Source organism: Vanacampus margaritifer, chromosome 9 (assembly GCF_051991255.1).
Source record: "Vanacampus margaritifer isolate UIUO_Vmar chromosome 9, RoL_Vmar_1.0, whole genome shotgun sequence".
Taxonomy (NCBI): domain Eukaryota; kingdom Metazoa; phylum Chordata; class Actinopteri; order Syngnathiformes; family Syngnathidae; genus Vanacampus; species Vanacampus margaritifer.
The window spans coordinates 4,070,821-4,096,945 of record NC_135440.1 but is presented as its reverse complement, the minus strand read 5'-3'; the positions used below and the strand labels follow the sequence as shown (position 1 = coordinate 4,096,945).

The window sequence follows — 26,125 nt, the reverse complement described above, 5'->3', positions numbered from 1 at the left end:
AAATAACTATTTCAGCTTTTAGTTAATGACAAAAAACGGCCACAAGAGAGGGAGCCGATACGAGTATCGATACCCGTCACAAGATACCGTCGATACCGTGAAATGTGTCCTGGTATCGGCCCGATACTGATATCTGGTATCGGTACCCGCCCATCCCTAGTTAAAATGGTAATAATAATAATAATAATAACAATAATATTAATAATGCATTCAATTAATTGATTTGTACAATGACTCACACTGATGTCATATTTATGAGTGAAATACGATGATATCCACTACGCATACCAGCATATCTGTACAACCTGGATCAAATCCACTAAAATCATGTTACACCACATGTGCCAAAAATTAGATCTGGTTTCACCTGGTCTAAAGTCTAGTCTCTTTTTTTTTTTACCAAATTGTCGGATGCACCTGTGACATGTAATAGAGAAGACGCAACAAGAAAACAAAACACCCTCGGTTTGCCCAAACAACCAGCAAGGCGTAATGCGGTCTGCCAAATTCCCAAACACGATAAACTAGACTTTCCCCGGCACAAAAATGAAGATGTGTCTGTTTTCACGCCAAACATACGTGGCAAGAGAATAGGGCCCCTAATGTTTATATTCTTCACTATGAGCGATATTGGGTGGGATCATTTGGGGAATTTGGTGGTGAATAAGCACCAACGTCAGAGAGAACGGTTCTCTGCGTTCAGACTACAGGCATATCAGATTCATCCTCAAATTGGATTTTTAGGGCTGACTGTCCATACTGTTTTTAGCAAGTGTCCAAGCTGGATCTTGCCCTGATTAGATTGGGCCACATTATTGAGCCATCTGACAGGTTACTGAAGCAACGACATCGGAAACAGAGCTGTCGTCTAGCACATGTGCTCCACTTTTTACTGCTCCGCACTTTGACTGGTGTGCTCTGGTCTGGTGCATTGGGTCGTGTGTCCCATAAAATGACGTCACGGACAGTCAAAATCGATGAGTGTTTTTGGAGCTCCTCAGGCTGAGACGCATTCTGTCTAAATGCAATGTGAAAGTACCTCCCGAATGTGTCTTCAATCTGCCTCGCAAAAATCGGATTTCATGTGCTTTGTTGAATGTTCCGATTTCAAAAGAGCCATCCCAGTTTCAATTTGGGTGGGCTAAAAATCGGATTTTGGTTGGCAGTGTGGATAAGGCCGAAGACAGGGTAAGAGTGCCTAGAAGTCAACTGTCCAAAGTTACCATGCAGTATAACTTAACGCATGTCTAAGGCTTCCTGTCTGTGGGAAGAGAGGGGAAGGGACGTCATTGATGAAATTGTCATGGACTCCACCAAATTTACCTCTTGAGTTCAACCTGAGCATTGATTATTAATATGTAAATGTCATAAATGTCATCTTTATAACATCTTTTTTTCTAACACCTATAGTCTGTTTTTGCCCATCTGTGCATTTCTGAGCTGTTTTGTTATTGTGTGAACCAAGATTGTAATATTTTTGGAATTTTCATTATAGTTTGTTTTTACTTTATGACAAGTTTTTCATAGATTAGTTTTAATCCTTTTTCAGAGCAGGTTTGTTAGTTTTTATTATTATTAGTTCTTCATTTTTGTTTTTCAAATCAACTCAACTTTATTTACAGAACACTTTAAAACAACCATAGCTGCATACCAAGTGCTTTACAAACAGTAAAAACAACACATAGAACAAAGACTGTTAAAACAATAAATGAATAACAAAGGGGGGGCAACAAACACAATGAAACACTAAAACCATTAGTCGAAAGCCAAAGAATACAAATATGTTTTAAGAAGAGTTTGAATGGACAGGGAGAGGGCTTGCCTAACGTTTAGTGAGAGGCCATTCAAAAGACAGGGACCGTCAACTGAAAAAAACTCGATTCTCTCTGAGCCTCTACTTACTCCTCGGAACCTCCAGTAGCGTCTGTTCTTATGACCTGAAGCGCCCGGCAGGTGCGTAGGGGTGTAATAGTTCAGAGAGGTGAGGTGGGACCATTTAAAGATTTTAAAAACATTGAAAACATCATAGTTTCTCTCCGGCGGTTTGGCTGATTTCTTGAAACAGAGATGACATTCTTAAAACCATAAGATCGTTTGGCCAAACAGTCTTAGTTAGCAGCAACAATACACTGTTTACACGTGCTTCAAACTTCATTCCTTTCCATTATAATGAGTCAGTACCATTAAGGTTGTGAAGATCCTTCTCAATTGCTTTGGTTCATTTGCATCACTTAGTGCTTTTGCCCAAATAGATGGATGGTTGAGCAAAACACCATGGATCCCCTGCAAAAGCTCTTATCTCTCCCAAAACAGTTTAGCCATGTGCCAAAACAATTCCAGGTATTCCCGTCATTTGGAAAAGTTATGAAGTAACAAACAGGCGTGCTCTCAGAGGGAAATTTCAAAAGAGCTTGGTTGCATGCACTGTTGTCACACTTCGTCACAATAAAGCTGTCCTGACAGCTGGAATGTGTAGGCACTTTTATTTTGTAGGTGCCGCGGGAAGTGTTAACTTAATCTTCATGATGTGTGGGGTGGGACAGGAGAGGCAACTTGCCGGTTTACTTTTTAGCTAATTTGGCTAGCAGCTGCCGCGTTGGTAAACATCAACAGACATGCAAGTCACGCACCTTTCGGCGAAATACGCCATCTAGAAAGATATGTTACCTACGTAAATCATGGATGAGAAGATAATTGTGTGTGTGTGTGTGTGTGTGTGTGTGTGTGTGTGTGTGTGTGTGTGTGCGTGTGTGTGTGTGTGTGTGTGTGTGTGTGTGTGTGTGTGTGTGTGTGTGTGTGTGTGTGTGCGTGCCTGCGCGTGTGCGTGCCTGCGCGTGTACGTGTGTGTGAAGCTACCGCTGCAAATATTGCATACATAGCTTAACTTTCTTTCTTCCCATTTTACAAGTTATACTAAAAACGTTGTTATTGACCAAACAAATCTACCTTCCCTCATGAGATGAATAACGTGTCTGTCTCTCTATGTAGCTGTCTACGTCTTCCTATCTATCTAGTGGTCTACAGTATGTGAGGTGAACATCTTACCTCATGCAACTAAGCAATTGTTTCACATGGCCTTCAATCAATTAATGAATCAGTTAATTTGTCTATCCGCACTCATCCAATCATCCAGCTTTGTCTGTCTGTCATTCATAATGCATAGGTTTTCTTTATTTGTAGTCCCTATCCCATGCAAATAGCGGTGGCCCACTGTATACAAATTTATATTGTAGTGATATTTATTTTTATTTTGGCCTAATTATGGAGTAATATAGAATTGGATTAATCCAAAAGTAATAAATATTAATAAATTATCATTTTTTAATATTATGGTACTTACTTGCACTTTATTACACATTGATACTATCTTTTAATTCTGTTAGATTTTTTTTTCAAAATGCATCAAACTGTAGGGTTTAAATATGAAATATTAAAAATTTTCCTCCAGCGATAACATGCTCTTGGACCGCCCTAGAGGGGTTATATACTGTACTTCTCATTTTTAATCCCTGACCCGTTTTTATGCCGGGATGCACAAGATTTGACTTCTTGTTTTTTTAATCGGAGGGTGCAACCACTTCTTATTGGCACTCACTGTTTACTTTAGTGCCTTCATTACACTGTTCTCCGCCTTTATATTTTCTGTTGGAAATTCTCCTCGTTTATGAACTTATCATTGTTTAAAAAGAATCAGTGCATGCCCCACTGCACAAAAAAATAATTGGTTAATTGATTAAAAATAATTAAAGTAATTTTATGCATAAAAAGTTTTTTTTTTAATAAATAAATGTTAGGCCTTAAACCCCGAAAAAAAATACTCATATTAAAATCAATCAAAATGTATTGTCCCTTCGCATTCTGTAAGCACTGCAACTCAAAATATTTTGATGTTTGATCACTATGGTAGAGGTCTAACTAACAGAATTCCATGATGTGTATGGGGGGCTGGGGTGAATGGCTGTTTCTCATGCAAAAATAACAAATTGTCAGGTTGGGGGGATACTGAGCTGATAGATATTTCTACGACATGTCAAGTGAATGGCGCATGACAAGCGCACCTGATGATGTTGCAATGTGTCCCTGCATGCAATACGGTGCTCCGCAAAGACGATGGTGCTACCCAGCAGCCCCCCCCCGCCCCCCTGCTTTTATCTGTAGGTACTCATGGAAGTTGAAGAATCACTGCTGTAAAGAAAATTAAAAGAAAATGAATACAGTAGATGTAGCTATGTACTTTAATAGAAACACAAATAAAAAAAAGATAAATTACTTTGTATACCTAGCCTAGAGTGCCACAACTTTCATAACGAGTGCCGTGTCGTGTCCCTGCCGCCATCCTAATCCTCATAAACATACACATACTGCTCTTTCTTTGGCCATAGATTTTCATCTACACACACACATCCTCCACATTCACATTTGTCATGTTGACATGTTCTAATTTCACCTGGCTGTCCTGAACTTCTCAAATGAAAGGAATTCATATTTGCTGTTCAAGGTATTATGTTCTTGACTAATTTTGGCAGTCGAACAGACGATTGTGCTTATGATGACCTACGCAATGAAATCATGCTGACTTTTTGTTTTGGAGAGAGCAGCCATTATGAGAATCCAACTAATCAGTTTAGATCAGCAAGCTCTATTTAATTGGAAAATATGCTAAATGTGGGCTCATTGTGCTAACTGCAGGCTACTTATACAAAAGCATTTACCATAGATGCAATGAGACATTTGTGATATGTACAAGACATTTGCAAATTGATGAAATTGATGAAATTACTTTGTTGTGAACCAAGTAGTTTGGGGATTTGTCGGTGGAATTTTGAGAATGTCATTTCTGTTTCAAGAAATCAGCCAAACCAATGGGGAAAACTGTCAAATAAACTGTAAAGTGTACAGGGATCCAGTGATAGTCGGCCAGATTTGGAGTTGTGTGCTCCCTCCTATGAGCTCCAATTAGGAGGTGTCTAGCAGCCTTTTGGACCAAGGACTGGCTGACTTTTAAATAAAGTGCAGTCTTTGGCCTTCATTACAGCTGTGAAATTTTCTTTACAATATTTATTAGGGCTGGGAATCTTTGACTGTCTCACAATTCGATTCGATTCCGATTTTTGGACCATCGATTCAGAACGATTTTAGATTAAAAATGATTTGATTGACAATGATTTCTGCTTCAATTTCTAGATATGCAAAGAATTGTCATGATCTACTGCAGTCTGACTCGCTAATGCTAATTAGCGCGCTACTCGTGGCACTTTTATCACTCACAAGAACGACTATTCATACAAAACGCTTCAGGAATGTATACAGAGAAGCATCAGACACTGCAAAAAAAAAAAACTTTTATTGGAATAACTTAATCATGACTTTTTGCTTCTTTGTGGCTACAACTTAACAGTGTATCAGAATGAGTGGAACCACACTGCCCCTAAAAACAAACAAGGGCAAGACAGTATAAAATAATTGAAATAAAATAGATTTTGGGACATTTAAAATCGATTCTGAATCATGCTAAATGAGAATTGTGATTCTTATCAGAATCGATTTTTTGGCACACCCCTAATATTTATGTCATAAATAACCATCCAATAACACCAAGAAAAGCAGGTAACTGAACAATATCTGTGATGAAAAGGTGAAATGAGAGGGATGCATAGGGCTGCCCCTGACTAAATTGGGGCCCCAAGTTTGGAACCCCATCACCCACAATCGCTCCCCACAGTTAATAGCTGTAATAAAGTGTAATAAAATCAATTCACCTTGAACGACATAAATAAATTAACTCAATGAAATTAACTTCAAACAAATGTTCTTGATGTAAAGTCATCAATGTTGTATGACAACTGTTACACAATGTCATCATTGATGCTTATGATCGCTAAACCACATAAGCGCACTTGTGCCTTCTTAATGAACTTTAGTTTTAAAAAGACTGAAAAAGGGAGCGCAACTGCAATGCAGAGGTTGGACAATATATACAATTATACATACTGTAATAGGAGATTGGATAATAATTATATGATAAAAACTACTACTGTACTGTTATTATTAAACTATGATCTATCAGACTATGGATATAAATAAAACAGTGAAAGGACAACACCATCGCTTCCTTCTCCTTTATCGACATGCCACGCCGCAGCGTGTTGTGACCGGAGTTTTAGCTGGCTCTGCCAGCGCAGAGCACCATGAAGCCGACAAAGCATGGCATGGCATTGCTTGATGCATTACAAAAATCCAACCAAGATATACTGTAACAAAGGCATGGATTAGTGTGTGTTACTAAATGCTGTTATGAAAGGGGATGCTTTACTTTAGGCAGCTGCCTAAGATTGTATAACAGTCCACAGACTTTGAAGTACAATAAACAGAAGGCATAATACAGCTTTTAAAGTTAGATGCACACTTTCCATCCCTTACTCGCCAAATACTCATAAACGTTCAATGGGATACGGGTTTAATATCTCACTGAGCTGTGAGTGTTTTTGTGCATAGTGAATGTTGATTTTTCATCAGCTTTCCTAAAGGTTTGCAAAAGGTTGCAAACAAAATTTATTTGCTACAAGAAAAACTATTTTTCACAAGTAAAAACTATTTGTAAACATCTTTGAAACATTTTGTAACCCTTGGTATCAAATTTTATGCATGTTCAAAAATTCTTTGCAACAAAAAATTTCTGCCACAAGTAAAAACTGTTGGGAACTTTGCAACATTTAGCAACACCTTTGCATCAAATTTTATGCATGTTCAAAATTTCTTTGCAGCAAAAAATGTCTGCCACAAGTAAAAACTGTTTGGGAACTTTGCAACATTTAGCAACCCCTTTGGATAAAATGATAAACACAATTCCCAGCTTAACTTGCCATGGGATGTTTCCAGAAAGTTTCCCAAAATTTACCTGAAATTTTCCGCCCCTTTGCAACCCTAGTGCTGGGCGATTATATGGCCCAAAATCATGATATTATGCTAACTAGCTGCAAGCATATTTACTCTCAAAATCATGATATTACGCTAACTAGCTGCGAGCATATTTACTCTATCAGACTACTTTTGTTTGCAAGTTGTAGAAGTAAACAAAATAATAAGTAAACAATGACTAGACATGCAACTGAACGCGCAACTAATGGGGAGCCATGACTTGGCATTACCCTCCGAATATGAAGTTCCTCACCATCGGTTGTATAACAGTATCTTCAAAGCGACGTGAAGTAAACAAAGCTGATGTGCAAGGTATGTCCTCAAAAATAAGCAACACAACAATCCTGTTAAACCAATACCGCCCATGTGATGATGCGGAAAGCATGAAAATCCAAGTGGAGTTTGCACAGTCTACCCATGCAAGCATTAGTGGTTTACATGTAACATGTAACATAGCAGTGCCACCCAGTGGGATGATCATTATAGTCATTGTAAATGCTTGATTTAAATCATTCCCTATTAATCCCCACCGGTGGGCAAATTCTCACTGACATGCATCAGAAGCAACTTAATCAAGAATTATCTGTGAAAAAGAAGAGAAAAACATCAAATTCTCTGTGAGGACAGGGAAGCAGCAATAGCTACCCTGGTCCTATTAACAATACCATACAAGCACTTAAATTATTATTATTAAATTTCAAGAAAAAACGAAACAAAAAAAAAAAGTAAGTGTGAATAAAAATTATCTGTGATTGTTGCGAGGCTAGTATTACAAGAAAATTGTCCTGTTTATCTACAATCCAATTTCAGTAAAGTTGGGACGTTGTGTTAAACTTAAATAAAAACAGAATAACTTATATTTAATTCAATACACTACAAAGACAAGACATTTCATGTACAAACTGATAAACTTTATTATTTTTAGCAAACAATCATTAAATTAACTTAACTTAACACATTCTAAAATGGAAAAGTGTTTTGTGATCTGACAAGTCCACATTTCAAATTGTTTTTGGAAATTGTGGACACCGTGTCCTCCGGGCCAAAGAGGAAAATAAACATCATCGGCTGTTATGGACGCAAAGTTCAAAAGCCATTATCTGTGATGGTATGGGGCTGTTTTAGTGCCAATGGCATGGGTAACAACTTACACATCTGTGAAGGCACCATTAATGCTGAAAGGTACATACAGGTGTTGAAGAAACATATGCTTCCATCCAAGCAACGACTTTTTCATGGACGCCCCTGCTTATTTCAGCAAGACAATGCCAAACCACATTCTGCATGTGTTACAACAGCTTGGCTTCGTAGTAAAAGAGTGTGGGTACTAGACTGGCCTGCCTGCAGTCCAGACCCTTCTCCCATTGAAAATATATGGCGCATTCGTTATGAAGCGTAAAATACGACAACGAAGACCCCGGACTGTTGAACAGCTGAAGCTGCAAGAAGCAACAAGAATGGGAAAGAATTCCACCTACAAAGCTTCAACAATTAGTGTCCTCAGTTCCCAAACTTTATTGAATGTTGTTAAAAGAAAAGTTGATGTAGCAAAGTGGTAAACATCTTTTTGGGAATGTGTTGCAGCTATAAAATATATAAAGTTAATGATCATTTGATAAATAAATAAATAAAATAAAGTTTATCAGTTTGGACATTAAATAACTTGTCTTTGTAGTGTATTAAATTAAATATAATTTGAACATGATTTGCAAATCATTGTATTCTGTTTTTATTTATGTTTAAAACAGTGTCCCAACTTTATTGGAATTGGGTTTGCGTTAACACGAATTAATACCTAACTATGTCTCTGTATCTTCTCAGCAGAGATCTCTGGTGTGAGTTCAGGGTGCCAGCAGGGTGGCTGTCTAACCTGCTCTGACTACAATGGCTGCCTTTCCTGCAAGCCACGCTACTTTATGCATTTGGAGAGGATTGGGATGAAGCAGATTGGGGTGTGCATGACTTCCTGTCCTCCAGGCTTTTACGGCACCCGCTCACGAGAAAGAAATACATGCACAAGTAAGTAATAAGTTTGTTTTCTGTTGAAATGAACACAAATATAACGAATGGTTGGATGGAATAGGAAACTTATCGCTAAGATCAATCAATATGAAGCAATCATTCTTAACCATTGGGCCACGAGCGCCATCTAGTTGACCGCAAAGTAATTTCAGTTTCGTAACTGTGTGCCGCAACAACAGCTTTGTTCGCATGTAGCAGTATTTTTAAAAAACAAATATTCCCTCTCCCTGTGTAGAAAAAATCTGTCCACACTGCCTCTAACCTTGCCAGCAAGCTGAATTTTCACGGTATTTGTTCACGAATACGACGAGAATCCATCTTGTACTGCTCCCGCTGATCCGTTCGCAACCAACCTTTTTTAGGTCGGACCAATCAGGCTTTGTTTAAGGCAGGACATGCAGCTGTGACGAAACCAGGAAGCACTAACGCCGGGGGAAACGAACAAACCTAATGTAACACTAGATCTTCGGGAAGATTTGAAGAAGTGTATCATGGATTACTCCAAACGAAGGTCGTGAGAAAGAAAACAGCATTCGGAGAGGGAATAGCCTTAGCACAACATCGTCTCGCTCTCGAGTCACAACAACGGTCGCAATCGCTCTACCCTCCTTTCCATGTATCCTTCCACTAGTTACGCACATTTACAATAGTTCCGTCCCCCCAAATTAGAAACAAAATAGATCCCCACAAATGCATATATTAATGCGAAAAATAAAACTTCTTACACTAACACAGATGAATGGACGCTACAATTAATTCTGTTTATGCAAAATTACCGACCGTTTCCTTGTTGAATGTTGAACAGCGGGAGGCGCTTTGTGCATTTCTATCTGGTAAAGATGTTTGTGTGTTTTTTCCCCTAAAATGAGACCGAAGATGACATTTTCATCCGTTGTCATGATTGGTCAAAACAAATGTGCACAAGATGTCGCATCGTCCAATCAGCTTGAAGTATTGTACAGAATGTCCCGCCTTTCCCGAACAAAACACGGTGGAGCAGTCCAGAAGAACTCCCTTGAGTGAATCACAGTTATCTGGTTACACCGCCTCATTTGTTTAAAAAAAACACACACACATAAACGCAAACAAAAACGGAGAAGTTGATTCCGTAATTCTTGTTGGGCATCTTATTGGGTGTCAATGTTAAAATAAATAAATATCATTGATGACAACATTGTATCATGTTATTTTATAATGATTTTATAAACCTGAACTAGATTTAATTTAGTTATTAAATACAAACAATAATAAGTCAACATAAAACATAATTTCTGAATGTGTCCCGGGCCACTTTCAACAGAAAAAGTTGGGTCCCAAGGTAAAAAAGGTTAAGAACCCCTGATATAAAGGATTCATTCATCAATCTTCTATACTGCAAAACCTCATTAGGGTTGTGGCTGAGCTGAACCTTTAATGAATTTTTCCCTTTCAGCATGAGGCATATGGTTATATTAATGCATCTATCATGCTAAACATCACATTTGTTTTTAGCAAAATAAAATAAAATAATGTATTAACCATAAAATACAGTCTGTCTTCAGTGGCTTACAATAAATTCCTGACAGTGGGACACTAATACACACACACGCACACACGCACGCACAGTGACACCCTTATATTTAACAAAGAGGTAGCATACAATGATTTGTGCCTTTTAAATCAATACTGGTGGTGGGTCTGTGTTTGTCTGTCAAGAGTGCAGTCCTGAGTGTGACTCCTGCTTCAACAAGAAATTCTGCATGCGCTGTCAGATAGGCTTCTACCTTCACCGGGGCGATTGCCGAGAGAGCTGCCCTGAGGACATGGTCCGCAGCGATACACAGAGGGAGTGTGTTCCCAGTAAGTATTCAGCCTCATAATAGACAACAGACCCATGAGCAGGGTTGGGGATTCCAGGTCCAGAGAGAATAAACCCTGAAACAATTTGACTTTAGCCACAGGTGCTTCTATTCAAGAGGTGCTTATCTGAGCTCGTTTACCTGCCAGTTAAGTAGAAGCGCCTGCGACTAAAGTCAATCTGTGACAGGGTTTTTACTTTATGGACCTGGATTCCCCAACCCTGCCCATGAGAAATATAGTGTTTTATAATGACCAAAGTCTTCACCACCATGCATCATTTACAAGTTGGTAATGGCATGAAGATGATTCCTAAAACCTGTGTGAAATGTTGTACATACCATTTGTATTCATATAGTTGCAGAGTGCCCTGCAGATTGTGAGTTATGCGAGAACAGCGAGATGTGTACAATTTGCCAGCCTGGCCTGTACCAGCTCAATGGAAGGTGCCACCGCATCTGTCCAGATGACTATGAACCCAATGACAAACTCATGGAGTGTGTACCACAAGGTTCGTCGTGTATACTACATGATCTCATGAATAATAAAATATGAATGTATCAGATTTATATAGTGCTTTGTCTTTTGCTTTCGCAAAAGGATACATTATTCACATTCTCAAAGGTGAGTTGGGCAGCAGCCAAAGGCCTTGGCGGTCTGAACCTTGGCTGCCAAAGCTAGCTCTTGAGACATGGAATGTCACCTCTCTGGCGGGGAAAGAGCCCAAGCTGGTGTGCGAGGCTGAGAAGTTCCAACTAGATATAGTCGGACTCGCCTCCACACACAGCTTGGGTTTGGGTACCAATCCTCTCGAGAGGGGTTGGACTCTCTTCCACTCTGGTGTTGTCCATGGTGAGAGGCGCAGAGCAGATGTGGGCATACTTATTGCCCCACGGCTTGGCACCTGTATGTTGGGGTTTGCCCCGGTGGACGAGAGGGTAGCCTCCCTCCACCTTCGGGTGGGGGGACGGGTCCTGACTTGTTTCTGCTTATGCAACGAGCAGCAGCTCAGAGTACCCACCCTTTTTGGAGTCCTTGGAGGGTGTACTCGAGAGCGCTCCCTCTGGGAACTCCCTCGTTTTGCTGGGGGCAGTTGATGGGGCTCGGGCATCTGGTTCGGATGCCTCCCTGGAGAGGTGTTCCGGGCATGTCCCATCGGCAGGAGGCCCCGGGGACGACCCAGGACATGCTGGAGAGACTATGTCTCTCGGCTGGCTTGGGAACGCCTTGGGATCACGAAGCTGGTGGAAGTGGCTGGGGCAAGGGAGGTCTAGGCTTCCCTGCTGAAGCTGCTACCCCACGACCCGACCCCGGATAAGCTGTAGATGATGGATGGAATCTGTGTAAGAAAATGGCCCAGACAAGTGCATTGCTTGTCATCACAACAAACACCACCAATGCAGTACTTGAGCACATCCTGAGCACAAGAAACATGCATGTGTCACACATCTTCATTTTCTTTTCAGTGCACTGCCAAGTGGCTGAGTGGAGCGAGTGGAGTCCCTGCTCTCGGTCAGGTAGAACCTGTGGCTTCAAGCGAGGGCAGGAGACCCGCACACGTAAGGTCTTGCAGTACCCACCGCCTTTTGGCAGACCATGTCCTGAGATCTCTGAGATTAAAGACTGTGTGGTCACCAGGAGAACATGTCCAGGTTAGTAGAACATGGATGAAGATGAAAACAAGAGCAGAATAACCCTGTCATAGTTATGCTACTAGACCTGAATATAGCATTAATCAGAGGTGGGCAATCCGTCAATTGATGGAAAGTCTGTCAGTCCGTCAAAGACGGATGCCCGTTTTGTTGACAAATAAGGCGTTACATGTTAATTGCGACCATAGTCTGTCTGCTGTGTGAACGGGACCTGCATTCGCACAAGAAGATACAAAGTCACTCATAAGTTATGCTGTGTTTGCGGAAGTAAATAAGTATGGTCCAGCGTGTCACAGTCAGGGCCACGGACTTTTTATAAAGTCCGTCGTCGGGGCTCATATTTTTATCATCTAGATGAGTGATGCGGGAGGAGGTAGAAATAATATTTTTGGAAAAATGAGGCAAGCTTGTTTGAGCGCCTCTGCTTTTTTCCCTCCCATAACAATGATGTCACGTCATTGCCGCGCATAATAAATGAGCCGTCTGCATTGATAAATTACTAATATCACCACATATATCAACTTTATGCTTCATGTTTCAAGTAGGATTAAATTAAAGTCAATTATAAAGTCACAACTGTTACTTGAAACAGTTTTGCTGATTCACGTCTCCGAGTAATGCCCCCGCCCGCGCGCAGCGCATATTGGATTTTTGATGATGTAGAGGTCTCTTGTATTAATGGTTCAAAATCGATATATACCAAGTAGTTCTTTCTGCTAACCTGTCGCCTATTTAGCCTTTATTGTGAAATGTGGACAACATTGTGAAGTCCAGACCTCTCTGCTTTTTCAATCACAGCTAGTCCTTCTTCCGCTCAGGACTATGACTGTTTACTCAAAGGATTTTCTTTGTGGTTAGAGGGAGGACAGTTGGGTTATGGAAAGTGGGGGGCATGCATGATGTCGCAATCGGGATTTTGCACGATTCCCATGAGATCTCTTGGGATTTTAAAACAGTAGGGAACTACAAACTACCTACAGAGTAAACATGATCATTTCCATACAACAGAGAGAAAAGTGCCCTCACACTTGTCTCTATATAAATCCCTATGCTTTGTTTTCTATGTCAACCATGTGTGTGGTTGCTGAGGTGCTTGGTGGCTACAGCTGGTTGTTTTGTAGCCGAGCTCTGTAGTGTTAAATGACAGATCGCAGACAAGCTCAGATCCAGCCCCCTGGGGCCTCACATTTGCAGAACAAACACATGTGTGCATGCGTGCATGTGTGTGTGATGCAGCAGAAAGTCAGTTCACGCTGGAGCAGAAACAGCCAGCCCAACATCAACATCCTCCCGCAGGGAGGCACGCGGCGATCAGCGGATCAGTATTGGTTTATTCCCACAGCTGCCAACATACACACAAACCAATATGCAATTTCAGACAAGCGCTATACATTTGAAACATTTGTGACAGTTTTTTACTTGAACACTGCTGTTTTGATGCTGCGCAGCTAATTCCACTTCCGTGACACTTAAGTGCAGACGCTGCCATCACTGAGGGTGATCAATTGAGAGGAATTAAATGGGTTGGTGTGATTTGTATTGTGGACAATGAAATGTGCCCCCATCTCCCAACATGATAGTGCCGCATTTTAAGCTCTGTGCGAATGCTCCCTGTCAGTTGAGATGGAAAGTGGCTTTATTATTTTTATTTACATTAATTGATTTTTGAGACACTAAACATGTATGATAACTTAACAAACTTTGCACACACGTCAGGCCTGGCGGATTTTTTTTTTTTTAAAGTTGCCGTACACGAGTACAATAAATGGATATGTAGCACTGCCTACAGAAGCCCTATTCCTGTACATTTGATCTGCAGCTATGAAAATTTGGTGGCACATGTAGCACCCCGAGACACACAAAAAAAGATGTTGGTAGTGATACGCTAAAATGAACAGGAAGTAGGTATGAATATTTGAATGTCCAATTTTGTCTCATTTTTGCATATTTACAGGGGTTGTTTGCCCCTTGTCCTTGATGGTTAACCTGATTTATTCTAACTTCGGCTGTACCATCTCAACACCAGGGACAACGTCAGGGGGAAAAATCTAAAGTTTTCAATGGACAATATGATGAGGCGGGGCATCAAATTTTGCATTTAAAAATTCCTTCTTAACGAAGTATTACTGTTTGTACGAATCACCTAGAGCCATGAAAATTTGAAGGCATATACTTCTCTTTACCTTCATTCCTAATATATAATTCCTCCTTGAATTATTTAATATTATCCCTCTGAGGCTCAAATTCAACTTTAGTAACAGGAAAAATCTGATATTTGGGGAAAATTATCATATGGGGTAGTAGTATACAATTCTGAATTATTTTTTTTATTAGCAATTTATTGCTTCAAATATGCAACGCCTGCCTGGAGACGGTTATTGTTATATTGCCTTACCATAAATTATTTTCTTCAGGTCTAAATTTTGGAAAGAGAGGAAGAATTCTGTCACGATGCAGCCTGTGTTTATCTGAGCTTCTCAGTGTGATTAACCAGTAGCCTTAGCGCTTAGGGGATCTGTGGCAAATGAGAGCTAATTATCTGTTTTGCCGCATCCTCTCCTCACTGTTTACGTTCTGCACACGCTAGGGGGTCAGTGTTCTGACCTCAGAGAGCCCCCTGTAATCCTCCAGCAGCCCTTAGACATTGATACATCCTCCTCCTCTTCTGTTCCTCCTCTCCACTTTCTCCCTTTTTCTTTCTACTCTTTTATATTGCTTTACCCCTCAACTTTATCACACAGCTTCTTAATTCACCATCCATGCTCCTCCAGTTGGCATAGGGATTATTTCCCCCTGTCCATTATTTCAGATAATCTTCACCTGTGAAATTGTTGTAATCTATGACTTCCTTAATATTTTGTCTCTAGGAAACAAAATATAATAATGTGGAGGAGTCTGAGTATGATGAGTATGATGCTGAAAGACAGAGGGACCATTTAAGAACCGGTACCGCTCTAGTTTCACGTGAGACAACACTGCAATAGAAGAATACTTTTCATTGCCTGAATTAAAGCTATGAGACATGGAAAGAGGCATGTAAAACTTAAAGATAAAGAAAGAAACGTGGGTCCGCTTTAGTCTCATCAACAGCCGAAGACTTGTGAATCTCTCTCAAATTAATAATGCAGGCTAATTTGTCCTTCAATCGACCTACTGTTCAACCCTCTGTATCCCTGTAGCTGTAGCCCACCAGCCCACACATACACACACGCGCACACACCTCTCAAGCAGCTAAATAAGGTGGACACAATATTAGAAACACCTCTCTGTAGTACAGTTGTCAACTAACTATCATAATTACAACATAAATATTATCAAACTAACCTCAAAAAGTTTTAAGTACATTAGCTTATGCATGTGTACCTAATCATCTGAGGTTTTTGTTTCCACCCCCATGCATAAACATGTACACTATAGAAAGCTATACAGTACATATAAAGCACCTAGGACAGATACGCACTCACACATACATCCTTCATCGTGACATCCCGGCCGCTTTTGCCACAGGCATTCCACTTGTTGGGCAGCACATAGCCTTTAATCCAATCATGGCTCCCGCCAAAAGCTCTCCGGACGTCAGGACGCTTGCCACAGAGGATGTGCCACCAATAAAACACACTGTGGCCCTCTAAGAATGTGTGTGTGACTACACACATACACCCACTGAAGAACCTCTCTACTAGCCTATATTATAGCACAGGGCTGAGGAATCCAGGTACTGAAAGTCAAATCCCTGCCTCAGATTGGCTTTAGGCACAGATGCTTTTACTCAACTGGCAGGTAAACGAGCTTGTCTCCACCTGTTGAGTAGAAGCATCTGTGGCTAAAGCCAAATAGTTTCAGGGTTTTTAGTTCCTGGACCTAGAATCCCCACTGTTGCATTTTGTTCTGTCTTTCAACTATACAGAAAGGACGGTGAGAGCCTTTGCATCTGCTCACCTACTTTATTCCACAGCACGTCGCTCATGCACCTTACTTCCGTCCTCCCGGAAACACCTACCGCCAAACTAACAATCCTATAGTAAAACCCAATTCTTGCATTAGTTTTTGCTGCACATGGAACTAATTGGGTTTGAAACTTGAGTGACACAGTGACTATTTTTTACATGACTAATATCAGTGTTGGGCAGTAACTAGTTACTAATAACGCGTTACTGTAATTTACTTACTTTTTACAATAACTAATACGCTGACGCATTACTTTTTTAAATATAGTAACTTAGCTACAGTTACAATATGGTGAGTTAGTCAGTTATTGATAAATTATTTAATTTTAATTGTGCGACACGTGAGGATAAGCGGTTCAAAATCAAATAATGAATGGATGGCTAATGTGTACCGTACTACAGTACTTCCTGTTTACAATGGATTGCCGCTGCTGAAGACGCATAGTGGGCGGGAATTGGATTCGGCAGTCATGGAGACTCAAGGCGAGACAAGTTTATCGACATGGAATTACGCTCATTACTTTACTTTAGTTGAGCATAAAGGAACAGTGTATGTTCTTTTTTAAAGTAAAGAGTTACTTTTAATAGTAACACATTGCTTTTTTGTTTAAGTAATCACCAGAGTAATTGAGTTACTTTTAGAATGAAGTAACTAGTAACTGTAACTAGTTACAAAAAAAATTGTAACAAGTACAACACTGACTAATATACTGAACAGCTTTTACAAGCCAAAAGCTAATGTACTGTATACCATGTTGTATTTGGTTTTATTTACCTGCACAACATAAACACATGCCAGCAAAACCCAATATAAATACAATAAATAAATTTAAAAAACACAAAATACGCACTAACTGCAATTCTCGAGTATCATAGAAAGTGTACAATATTCATTGAAATGGACCTCCAAGATACATGTCTGAAAATACCGAGTAGGCCTATCCAGGGGTGTCAAACTAATTTTAGTGAAGGGCCACGTTGTAGTTACTGCTTCACTCAGAGGGCTGTTGTGTTCTGCTTTATGTTACGTGAAGCCAACTAAATTGAAGGATTACTAGTTGGGAAATGAAAAGTCAAGGATAATAGTTTGTTCAAGTTACAAGAGTTAACAAAAAAGCATGCAAAATCTAAATGTTATTATTTATGACACATGACAATTGAAAATTTGGTACATATTTTGGCAAGGATCTTGGAAGTTGTCACACATTATTTGCTTTCGTGGACCACATTAAAGTATGCACCTGTCTACAAAAATAGGGCCCTTAAAAATGAAATAGTGTAGCACGGATAAAATGAAGTCCATTTTATAGAAATGTAAGCCTATTACTGTGAAATTGTAATGTCGTCTTCACTCATAAACTGGACAGTGTGACTAGTAAGGCCCGACTTCGGGGAATGTGCTGTGTCTGTTGACAGTGTTACAAAACCCTCTAGAGGTCTCTCATTGCGCACTTGTCAAAACACAGTTTAGAAAAACCCATCACAAACTGTTCCAACAAACCAAATGCATGTAGGTTTTGATAAACACTCTACTAATCATCTCAACCCGGCATGGATTAAGTTTCTCCTCTGGCTCCACAAAAACACGGTGTCTACAGTATGACTAATCCAGCCAACTTGTTGTAAATAGTTATGGTGTCAGGAGAGGAAAAACAATGAGAGCGAAGGGGACTTCCTGTGTTTATAGAGGGCCGGGGGCAGACCCTGAATGAGTCAGTGCACCGATTACACTGCCTCCATCCACCCATTGAGCCGTCCATCCAATACCCTCATGTAGCTTCCTTTAATGTGATTTCAATAAATCACACATATATTGGTTTATGATATCATAGTTTAAGACAAAATTTCGCTAACGTTGGGGTGAATCCTTCTACCTGTAGGATCTCCACTTTTCAGCTGACAAAAAAAAAGAAAGGCATCTTTGTTCAACCATTAACATTGACTGATTTGACTTGTCAAAGAGAGCGCACCATTTTCTACAGAAGAGGATTAGGGCCAGTGAAGGGGGAGGGGGGGGGGCTAGTTAGCTAATTCTGACTAGTGAGAATTCTGACTTTAAAATTACAATTCTGACATTCAAAATTAAAGTCAGAATTCTCACTTTAAATTGATAATTCTGAGATTAAAGTCAGAATGCTGAGAAGTGAGAATTTCTGACTTTAAAGCCAGAATTCTTGGTTAATAATTTTTAAAAGAAAAAAAAGGGAAAAAAGCGCAGTTTGTTTTACTATCTTTGTGGGGCCATCTCATTGACATAATGCATTTCCTAGCCCCTTCCCCTAAACCCAACCATAAAAAATAATTGCCTACCCCTATTCCTTACCCTAACTATAACCCAATTCAAACCTTAACTCTAAAACCAAGTCTTGACCTTCAAAAAGAGGTCTAAACTTGTGGGGCCCAGCAAAATGGCCCCACAACTCTGTGAAATTGAAATTTACTTAAGTTTCAGTCTAGTGCTAGCTATATAAAACAATTTTCAGTATGAATCATCTAGTTCTGCAATCTACACGACTGCAAACTACAACTAGAATAATAAACATAATGCGAAGTGTGAATCCCCCCCACCCCCCCAAAAATAACTGTTTTCTTTTTAAAGGCTAAAAATGTGATACATCATTGGTGTGCAATTAATAGATGTTGCTTTATTCATGATGGCATGAGCAGGTTGACCATGTTGCAACAGCTTCACTAGAGTGTGTGATGGCCGTTAAGGAGGGTCAAGAAGTGAGCCTTCCCTTGTCCAGCAAGAAGATAGTGTTGATTAATGAGCAGCGAAAAATGATGGACTATGCGTTTGTGTGCGAGTGTGTGTGTGTGTGTATGTTGGGGGGGGAAGCAAACATAGCGGACAGCAGGGAGACAGAGAGAAAGCTCATTCTCTCTCACTCCCTTTATCTCTTTCTCCCTCTCCTCTGCGTCTGTGCCTACTGCAGACTTCAGCAGTTTCACAATCCCCTAAAGCGGCCAGCCAAGCGCCCCAACAGCCAGTGCTGCTCAGTTCCACTCACACATGAACAGCAGCAGCACAAAAACAGGAAAAAGGGCCTCTGCATTTGCTCGCAGGACCCGTCTCCAACCTTCCTGAGACTGGATCTTGTTATTATCATTATTACTGTATACTGTAGCTCAACCAGAGATAAACCTTCAGCATACCAAAACTCTTGGTTTTGTTTATGAGATGTTGCAAGAGCAGATACTTGGAGGGGTTTATTTAAAGGCTTTCTATTTTGGACAATGGCCTGCTCATTCACGACTGAGAGGGTAGCAACAGATGATGTACTTGGCAATGAAATTGCTGTTTAAGACTGACCCCTACTGGTTGTTATGTGCTATGTTATGTGTTATGTTATGGCACCTTAAGATGCCATGATTGCCACCACTTCATAATCAAGAATTAGTTTATTACTTACTAATTACTTATATTCACTCAACCTGCACATTACACCGTACTGTAAAATGAAATTATCTACATAAATTGTTTTCTGAATTGTTAAATATAGCAATGCTCCGCCATAGTAAATAACCAACAGAAATTAAAATGTGCCCATGCGATTGATTGGCTGGCAACCAGTCCATGGGTGTACTTGCCAAAAGTCAACTGCGATAGGCTCCAAATCATCTGTGACCCCAATGAGCATAAGCAGTAGAAAGTAGATGGATATGGATACATTCAAATATAGTACTATTGCTGTACTAGAGAAATTTCATGATAGACAGGTTTAGTTTTTAAAATTGCACCCTCACTGTTCAAGATGGTAACCAAAACAAATTGTTTTGAACTACTTCTCAGTGATGAAACTTGGAAACTTTCTCGCTAAATATGGTGTCGTTCCAAAGCTTTTTGGGATTTTTTGTTTGTTTGCAAAAGTGATTAGCGACAAATCTAGCAACTTTTTCCGGTGTTCTAGATGATATTCTAGCATTTAACAATACAGGACAAGATTGCTTTATCTGAGTAATGTGGGTCTAGACAAACTGACAGTGTGTAATATTTAACGCCATCTAGTGATAAACTAGTAATTCATTCAATTTAAAAATCTACAATAAATTTCAATAATATGCACAAAAAAATTATATCACATCAATGTACTTTTTGAAAAAAGTATAATCGTAGATCTAGTAATCACTAATTATATCACTACTTACAGTATATTACATGGCTGAAGCCTCACCTTACAAGAGGCTGACATCTTCCTGCTACGGATGCCCAAACAACAACTTTGCAAACGTCGTTAGCCCTGGTGGTGTCACAGCCCTCATGGGAACGCACCCTACGGGATGCTGGATGGCTAAAGAGCCACTTGCCTGTATTGTAACCATTGAATCTCGTACAGCGTAAGGTCCTTTATCTAATCGATTATCTTATAAAATGGTCATATCTTGCTGTGCGGTCGGTTGTACAGACAGACAAAGGAGTAAACCAAATGTTGCTTTTTATCACATACCTACTAATGAAGACGAACAACGTCGATTGAAAGTAGCAATCAACAGAAAGGACTGGCAGCCCACAAAGTATTCAGGGATTTGCAGCGATCCTTTTTTGCAAGGTTAGTAGATAGATGTTCAAACATTTTACTAGTAAAAGTACATTCTAACAAAAATTGTAACAGAGGTGTCGAATTGTGTGTTTCAAATCACATTAACAAGCCAGATAGTTGCCGTCGCTCGCTGAGATGATTGTTCGCTCACGCAAAATAAGAATTGGTGGTCGGCTAGCAAAGTTTGGTCTGTCTAAGCCACCGTACCGTGCGTGCTTGAAAATGCACTTGTTTCGACTGCATTTCATGATATAGCGACATCTAGTGGTCACTTATTACACACTACCTTTAAGTAATGATGTTATTTTGAGAAGTGATGACCTATTTCAAAGGCAAACATTAAAAAAAAATAAACAATAAACCAATAGAAGTTCATTTGTAATTTTTGGCTTTTAGGACAGCCAATAGCTAATTATTTTAGGGATGTAACGATATCCAAATGTCACAATACAATATTGTCACAGTATAAACCTCACAATACGATAATTATCACAATATTGGGGTGGTGTTGGCAATATAATAAAAAAGCTCATAATACTATATATATCAGCCTCTGACTTTATGTTATATCCATGCCATGCCAGTATGGTTGCCGTTCTCCGCCATCTTGAATTACTTTCTAAACAATGCACAGCGTATGTTACTATTGGCTCTGCAGCATAAAGTATTATGTAGTTCATAATGATGTGCTTGGCTGAAGCAGGTTAAAAGTAACATGTTTTGATGGATATGTGGTGATTTAAATATCATAGCATGACAACAACGATATTGTGGCAATTTTAATAGCGTGATATCACAATATTGCGGTTATTGTTACATCCCTACTTTCCTTACTGGGAAGTTGGCAACACTGTGATACCTCTCAGAGATAATAGACACAGTTAATTAAAATAACACCTCTGAGACAGTCCATACGGATGGAGTATTACTATCTTTGGAAATAATAAATATTGTGCACCTTCTACATTGGAACTCATCGGGGTTGTGCAGGTGTACCTAATGTGGTGGCCTACCATGGTAGCCAGAGAGTCAATGTTAGCTGAAGGTGAGCACTGGGAATCCAGACCATGCAAGAGTTAAGCAAGGTGATTACAGCTGTAATACTCTTAACTCAAATGAAAGCAAAGTACATTAGAGCACAGTCTGTATACTTCACTTACTGTAACAGAACTGACACCGGTTTGCTGAGATACTTAAATTAGCATTTCAGTAATACTGGTGTTTCAGCTTATGGCACCCAGTAGTTTAGGGCATGTGATATTGTACATTGTTGGTATGTTGTATTTAATGGAAGCACAGTTGTATTTAGAGAATGTAGTCTTTTGAGAGTGTTGGTTTGTTATGATCATAGCCGTTACTTGCTATATGCCAAGTAGGCGGCTGCCTAGGGCCCCCAAGCCACCAGGGGGGCCCCGAAGCTAATTTTTATCATCTTACCTGAGGACGATAAAAATGTCCTGTCTTTATCCGTCTCTAATATTTGTTTATTACATGCCTTTTATACTTACAAAAATAAACATAGGATATAAATAAAATAAACTGTGATGATAAGTAGTGGCTGGTGTTTTTGTGTCACACAGTTAGTGACGTAGAGCCTCTACGTCACTAACTGTGTGAGAATGATTGACATCTACCCATATACCTTTCCTGTTAGCGAGAGTACTAAACAAAACAGACATTGTAATGGCATCAAAAAGAAGTTATCTCAACGGCGCAAAAAAAACGAAGAAAAAGAAAACTGAAGAAAAAAACAGTCAAAGGAGAAAGGTTGGCACTTGTTGATGATGGATAGTTGGAAGCAAAACTCCAATTTATTTTATTTTTAGCAAGTTTATTTGTTTTGCTAGCCAGCTCACTAGCATTGGCATTTATTTATAAATGTTAACTTTCCCTTGGCCAGCCCCTAGTTTAACTAGTAAAATGTGTAAATTATTGTAGAAAATGCTTAAAAGTGACAAATGTGTAATTAGGTACAAGCTTTAAAAATACACTGTACATCACAATTTTAATATAAAAACAGATTAGTTTTAATATTCTGTATTACTGCAATATTAATGTAATAAAAAAAAGAGGAATATTCACTTATGGTCTATTTGCTTGATAACCTAAGGAGCTATTTTAAATTAGTTTGTTTTCCTTGTTGCACTTTAAAATTGAGTTTGTTTTGTTGCGTTTCATTTAAATTAAACATTTGTCCAAACACTCAAAATCTGTTTTATTTATTTATGTAAAAATGACTGTCAACTTAAGATGTTATTTTTAACTGTAGTCTGTTTTGTTCATAAAGTCTAATAGAATGTGGTAATTTAGGAGACCATCTAAAGGCTTAGGAATCTCTTCATTGTAGTTTGGCAAACTAGGGGCCCCCAAACAGCATCTTGACTAGGGCCACCATGAAGCTAGAAACGGCCCTGGTTATGATTGTATTATTGTTCATGTTTTATGTTATGTGCTTCTGTCAAGGGCTTTGTGACAGCTGTATAAATAAAGATGACTTGAATTGGTTAAGTTTGATTCGTTAAATAAAATGCCTTTTCTCAACATAGGACAAAGGCCAAATGATCGAAAACAAAGGCGGAATCGCAACAACCGCAAAGAGACCAAGGAGGTCAGAAGGGAGAAGAAACGAGAGCGCGAAAGAGCTCGAGACACGGGGGACCGCCAGGACGTCAGGAACAAAACGGAGCACAGACGTCGGCGAGGTCATGACCCGGACCCATTCTCCCCTGAGGACGGCCTTGTACAGTAGTTCTGTGGACACGTTTAAGTCTAACACCTCCCAAAACCTTCCTCCTCCTCTTACCTCTTCTCTGCCCCTCTCAATTCCTGTCCGCGGGGGTGTCGCTGCTACCTGTACGATTTGAATAAACTGTTAATGCACAAGAGGGATTGGGGCACATGAGGCCTAAAGGTTTAAATTTTTATTTTTCTGTGTAGCTACTCTTCCTTTACTTCCATCACTGACTCGTGTCTCATTTGAAAAATGAAAGAGACGCTGCTGAGACTGCTGCCGGTATTAAAAGAACAAAAAAAAACGTCAGCGTGGAAAAGCAGTAAGCAGTCAGAAAGACAATGTCATGCTTGTTGATATGGTTATTTAACGGGGCCATGGTACAACGTTGTGCTCTTGGATTTTGAATGTAGATTTTGCAACATTATGTAAAACATTTTGTTGGTTTATTGTTCATGATTTTTAGGTCCATCTATACTTTATTTTATTTGGTGAAGAATTTTTAAAGACAAAAAAAATAAAAGAGGGTTTGTTCTTGCCATCTTGTGACCATTTCCTAATCACCATAGAAATTGATGTAGTGGAACCTTCATTGCCAAGTCAAAGAAAGCCAACATCTGGACAAAGTTAACTCGTAACCTTTGAACACATATTCTGTCATGGACACAAAACAAGCTCTATACATGTAAGAAAATTAATCTAATTCACCAGAAAGTTTTTCTGTTTGTTTAAATTGAACTTGTGCTGCTCAACAAACATCCCAAAGAACCCGTATGTCAAATAAAACTATAGGGTTTCATAGCCTTGTTTTTTATCTGTTCTCACATTTTGTATGACATCTTTTGGGAGTCACAAGTGCATGATCAAAATCAATAAGGATTATTCAGAAGTGTACAGACTACTAATAATTAATCAAATGTTTACCAAATGAGAGACCTGAAATGGCCACACACTCCTGTGGGGAGTCTGCATCTTTTTCATGTGCTTATTTCCCCCCCTTATGCCAGCTTTCTTCCATATCCCCAAAATGTGTGTTCTATGCCCCCACTGGTCTAAACAATCGACAGCAAGTAACAAAATGGCCGCCCACTGAGATGGAAAAAAACACAAGTGGATTTTGCTGTTTAAGAATGTGTGTGGGGCCGCATAGAACATATTGTGAAGATTTTTTTAAATTAAGCCCTGCTTTGTAATATTGCTCACGTACAAATAAATTGACAGTCTTTCTATATGTAATCCTAATAACGGTAAGAGTGCCTATGAAAGCCCTAATAGTCTGAAGTTAGGGTTATCTAACCCTAGGTTCTATAAGGAGTTTGGTTGTGGCTAAATCCTATAGAAGAAGACTTATGGACTCCACCACAAATGAAGCACGGAACAACAATTGTGTTTGAATTTAGAACGTGTGAATATATCCAAAGGTTTCAGAACCAGTAAATACAGTAAAAAAAATTAAAATAAAATTAAATTAAAAAGCAAATAACAGTACCCCTGCAATGTCAGAAAAGAAACAAAATTAACAAAAAAATATTCATACTCAGAAGTTGAACCAAAATGTGTAACACCCACTGAGTGCACTATAAAAAAAAATTAAAAATAAAATTGTCCTACCACCCCTTTAATACCCATTGTTCGACTCAAGATATGCAACATTGCAGCGTTGAGTAGAGATGAGTGCGAAATTTCATATCCAGGCACCAGGGCAAATGAAGAAGATTTGATGTTGGAATAGAACAGTAGGAATCCGGATCCCAAAGAAGCCAGTCTACACAAAATGTGCAGAGAATTACTAACTATTACATAACTAATTTACTTGCTTAATATAAAACTACAACTTAACATTCACACTTTCAACATTGAACTTATATGTACATCAATATAGTCTTGTGTAACCAAACAAACTAGAATAATGCCTTACATCTGGTATATCTGCTCCAAAATAACCACATTTACACACACAAAAAACGGATGAACTTTATTGTTTTTAGCAAACACTCATTAACTTTGAATTTTATGGCTTGTTGAATGGCGTGACGGCCACGGTCAAGAAGGGATGGACAGGGAGATGACAGTGAGATGCCTGGAATGGATGGAACAGTCACGGCATGCTAAATGATGTGATGTAGGATAGTAATTTGTCAAAGAATTGAGGCCAAAGAAGACATTGGCCTCGTTAAGATTATTGACGCATTGGACAATTTTGCACATTGCCCCTTTAAACTCAGCCACCAGGTTTGCAAAACTGATTTGACTGAACTTGATAAAGGCCTGTGAAGATGATCGTATACAGCTTCACATAAACTTCATAAGTCATTTAGCAATCACCCACTTTGTGTTTCCACGTGTTAGTAATAAGATAAGTATAGGCCCGTCTTTACAAGTGGGACTATTGTAACGATGAGATTAGAAACTGATCTTTGGCATTTTGATGCATGTTGAACTTCTGCATTTTGAAACATGACTTGAAAAATTCAAAGG

General features: G+C 39.3%; 1 protein-coding gene across 2 annotated transcripts in view; it reads left to right on the top strand.

The window, feature by feature from the left end:
* rspo3 (R-spondin 3) overlaps positions 1-24,382 on the top strand; it is a 28,525-nt gene extending 4,143 nt beyond the window's left edge. Inside the window, exons 2-6 of one of the 2 annotated variants that reach the window (XM_077576096.1) lie at positions 8,743-8,937; positions 10,636-10,779; positions 11,135-11,287; positions 12,243-12,428; positions 23,463-24,382. In XM_077576096.1, coding sequence (XP_077432222.1) covers positions 8,743-8,937; positions 10,636-10,779; positions 11,135-11,287; positions 12,243-12,428; positions 23,463-23,665 — 881 coding nt within the window. In that variant the 3' untranslated portion in view covers positions 23,666-24,382. Of the gene's footprint in view, positions 1-8,739; positions 8,938-10,635; positions 10,780-11,134; positions 11,288-12,242; positions 12,429-23,462 lie in introns of both variants that reach the window. The other variant, XM_077576095.1, reaches the window with a different exon arrangement.
* Positions 24,383-26,125: the final 1,743 nt, after the last annotated feature.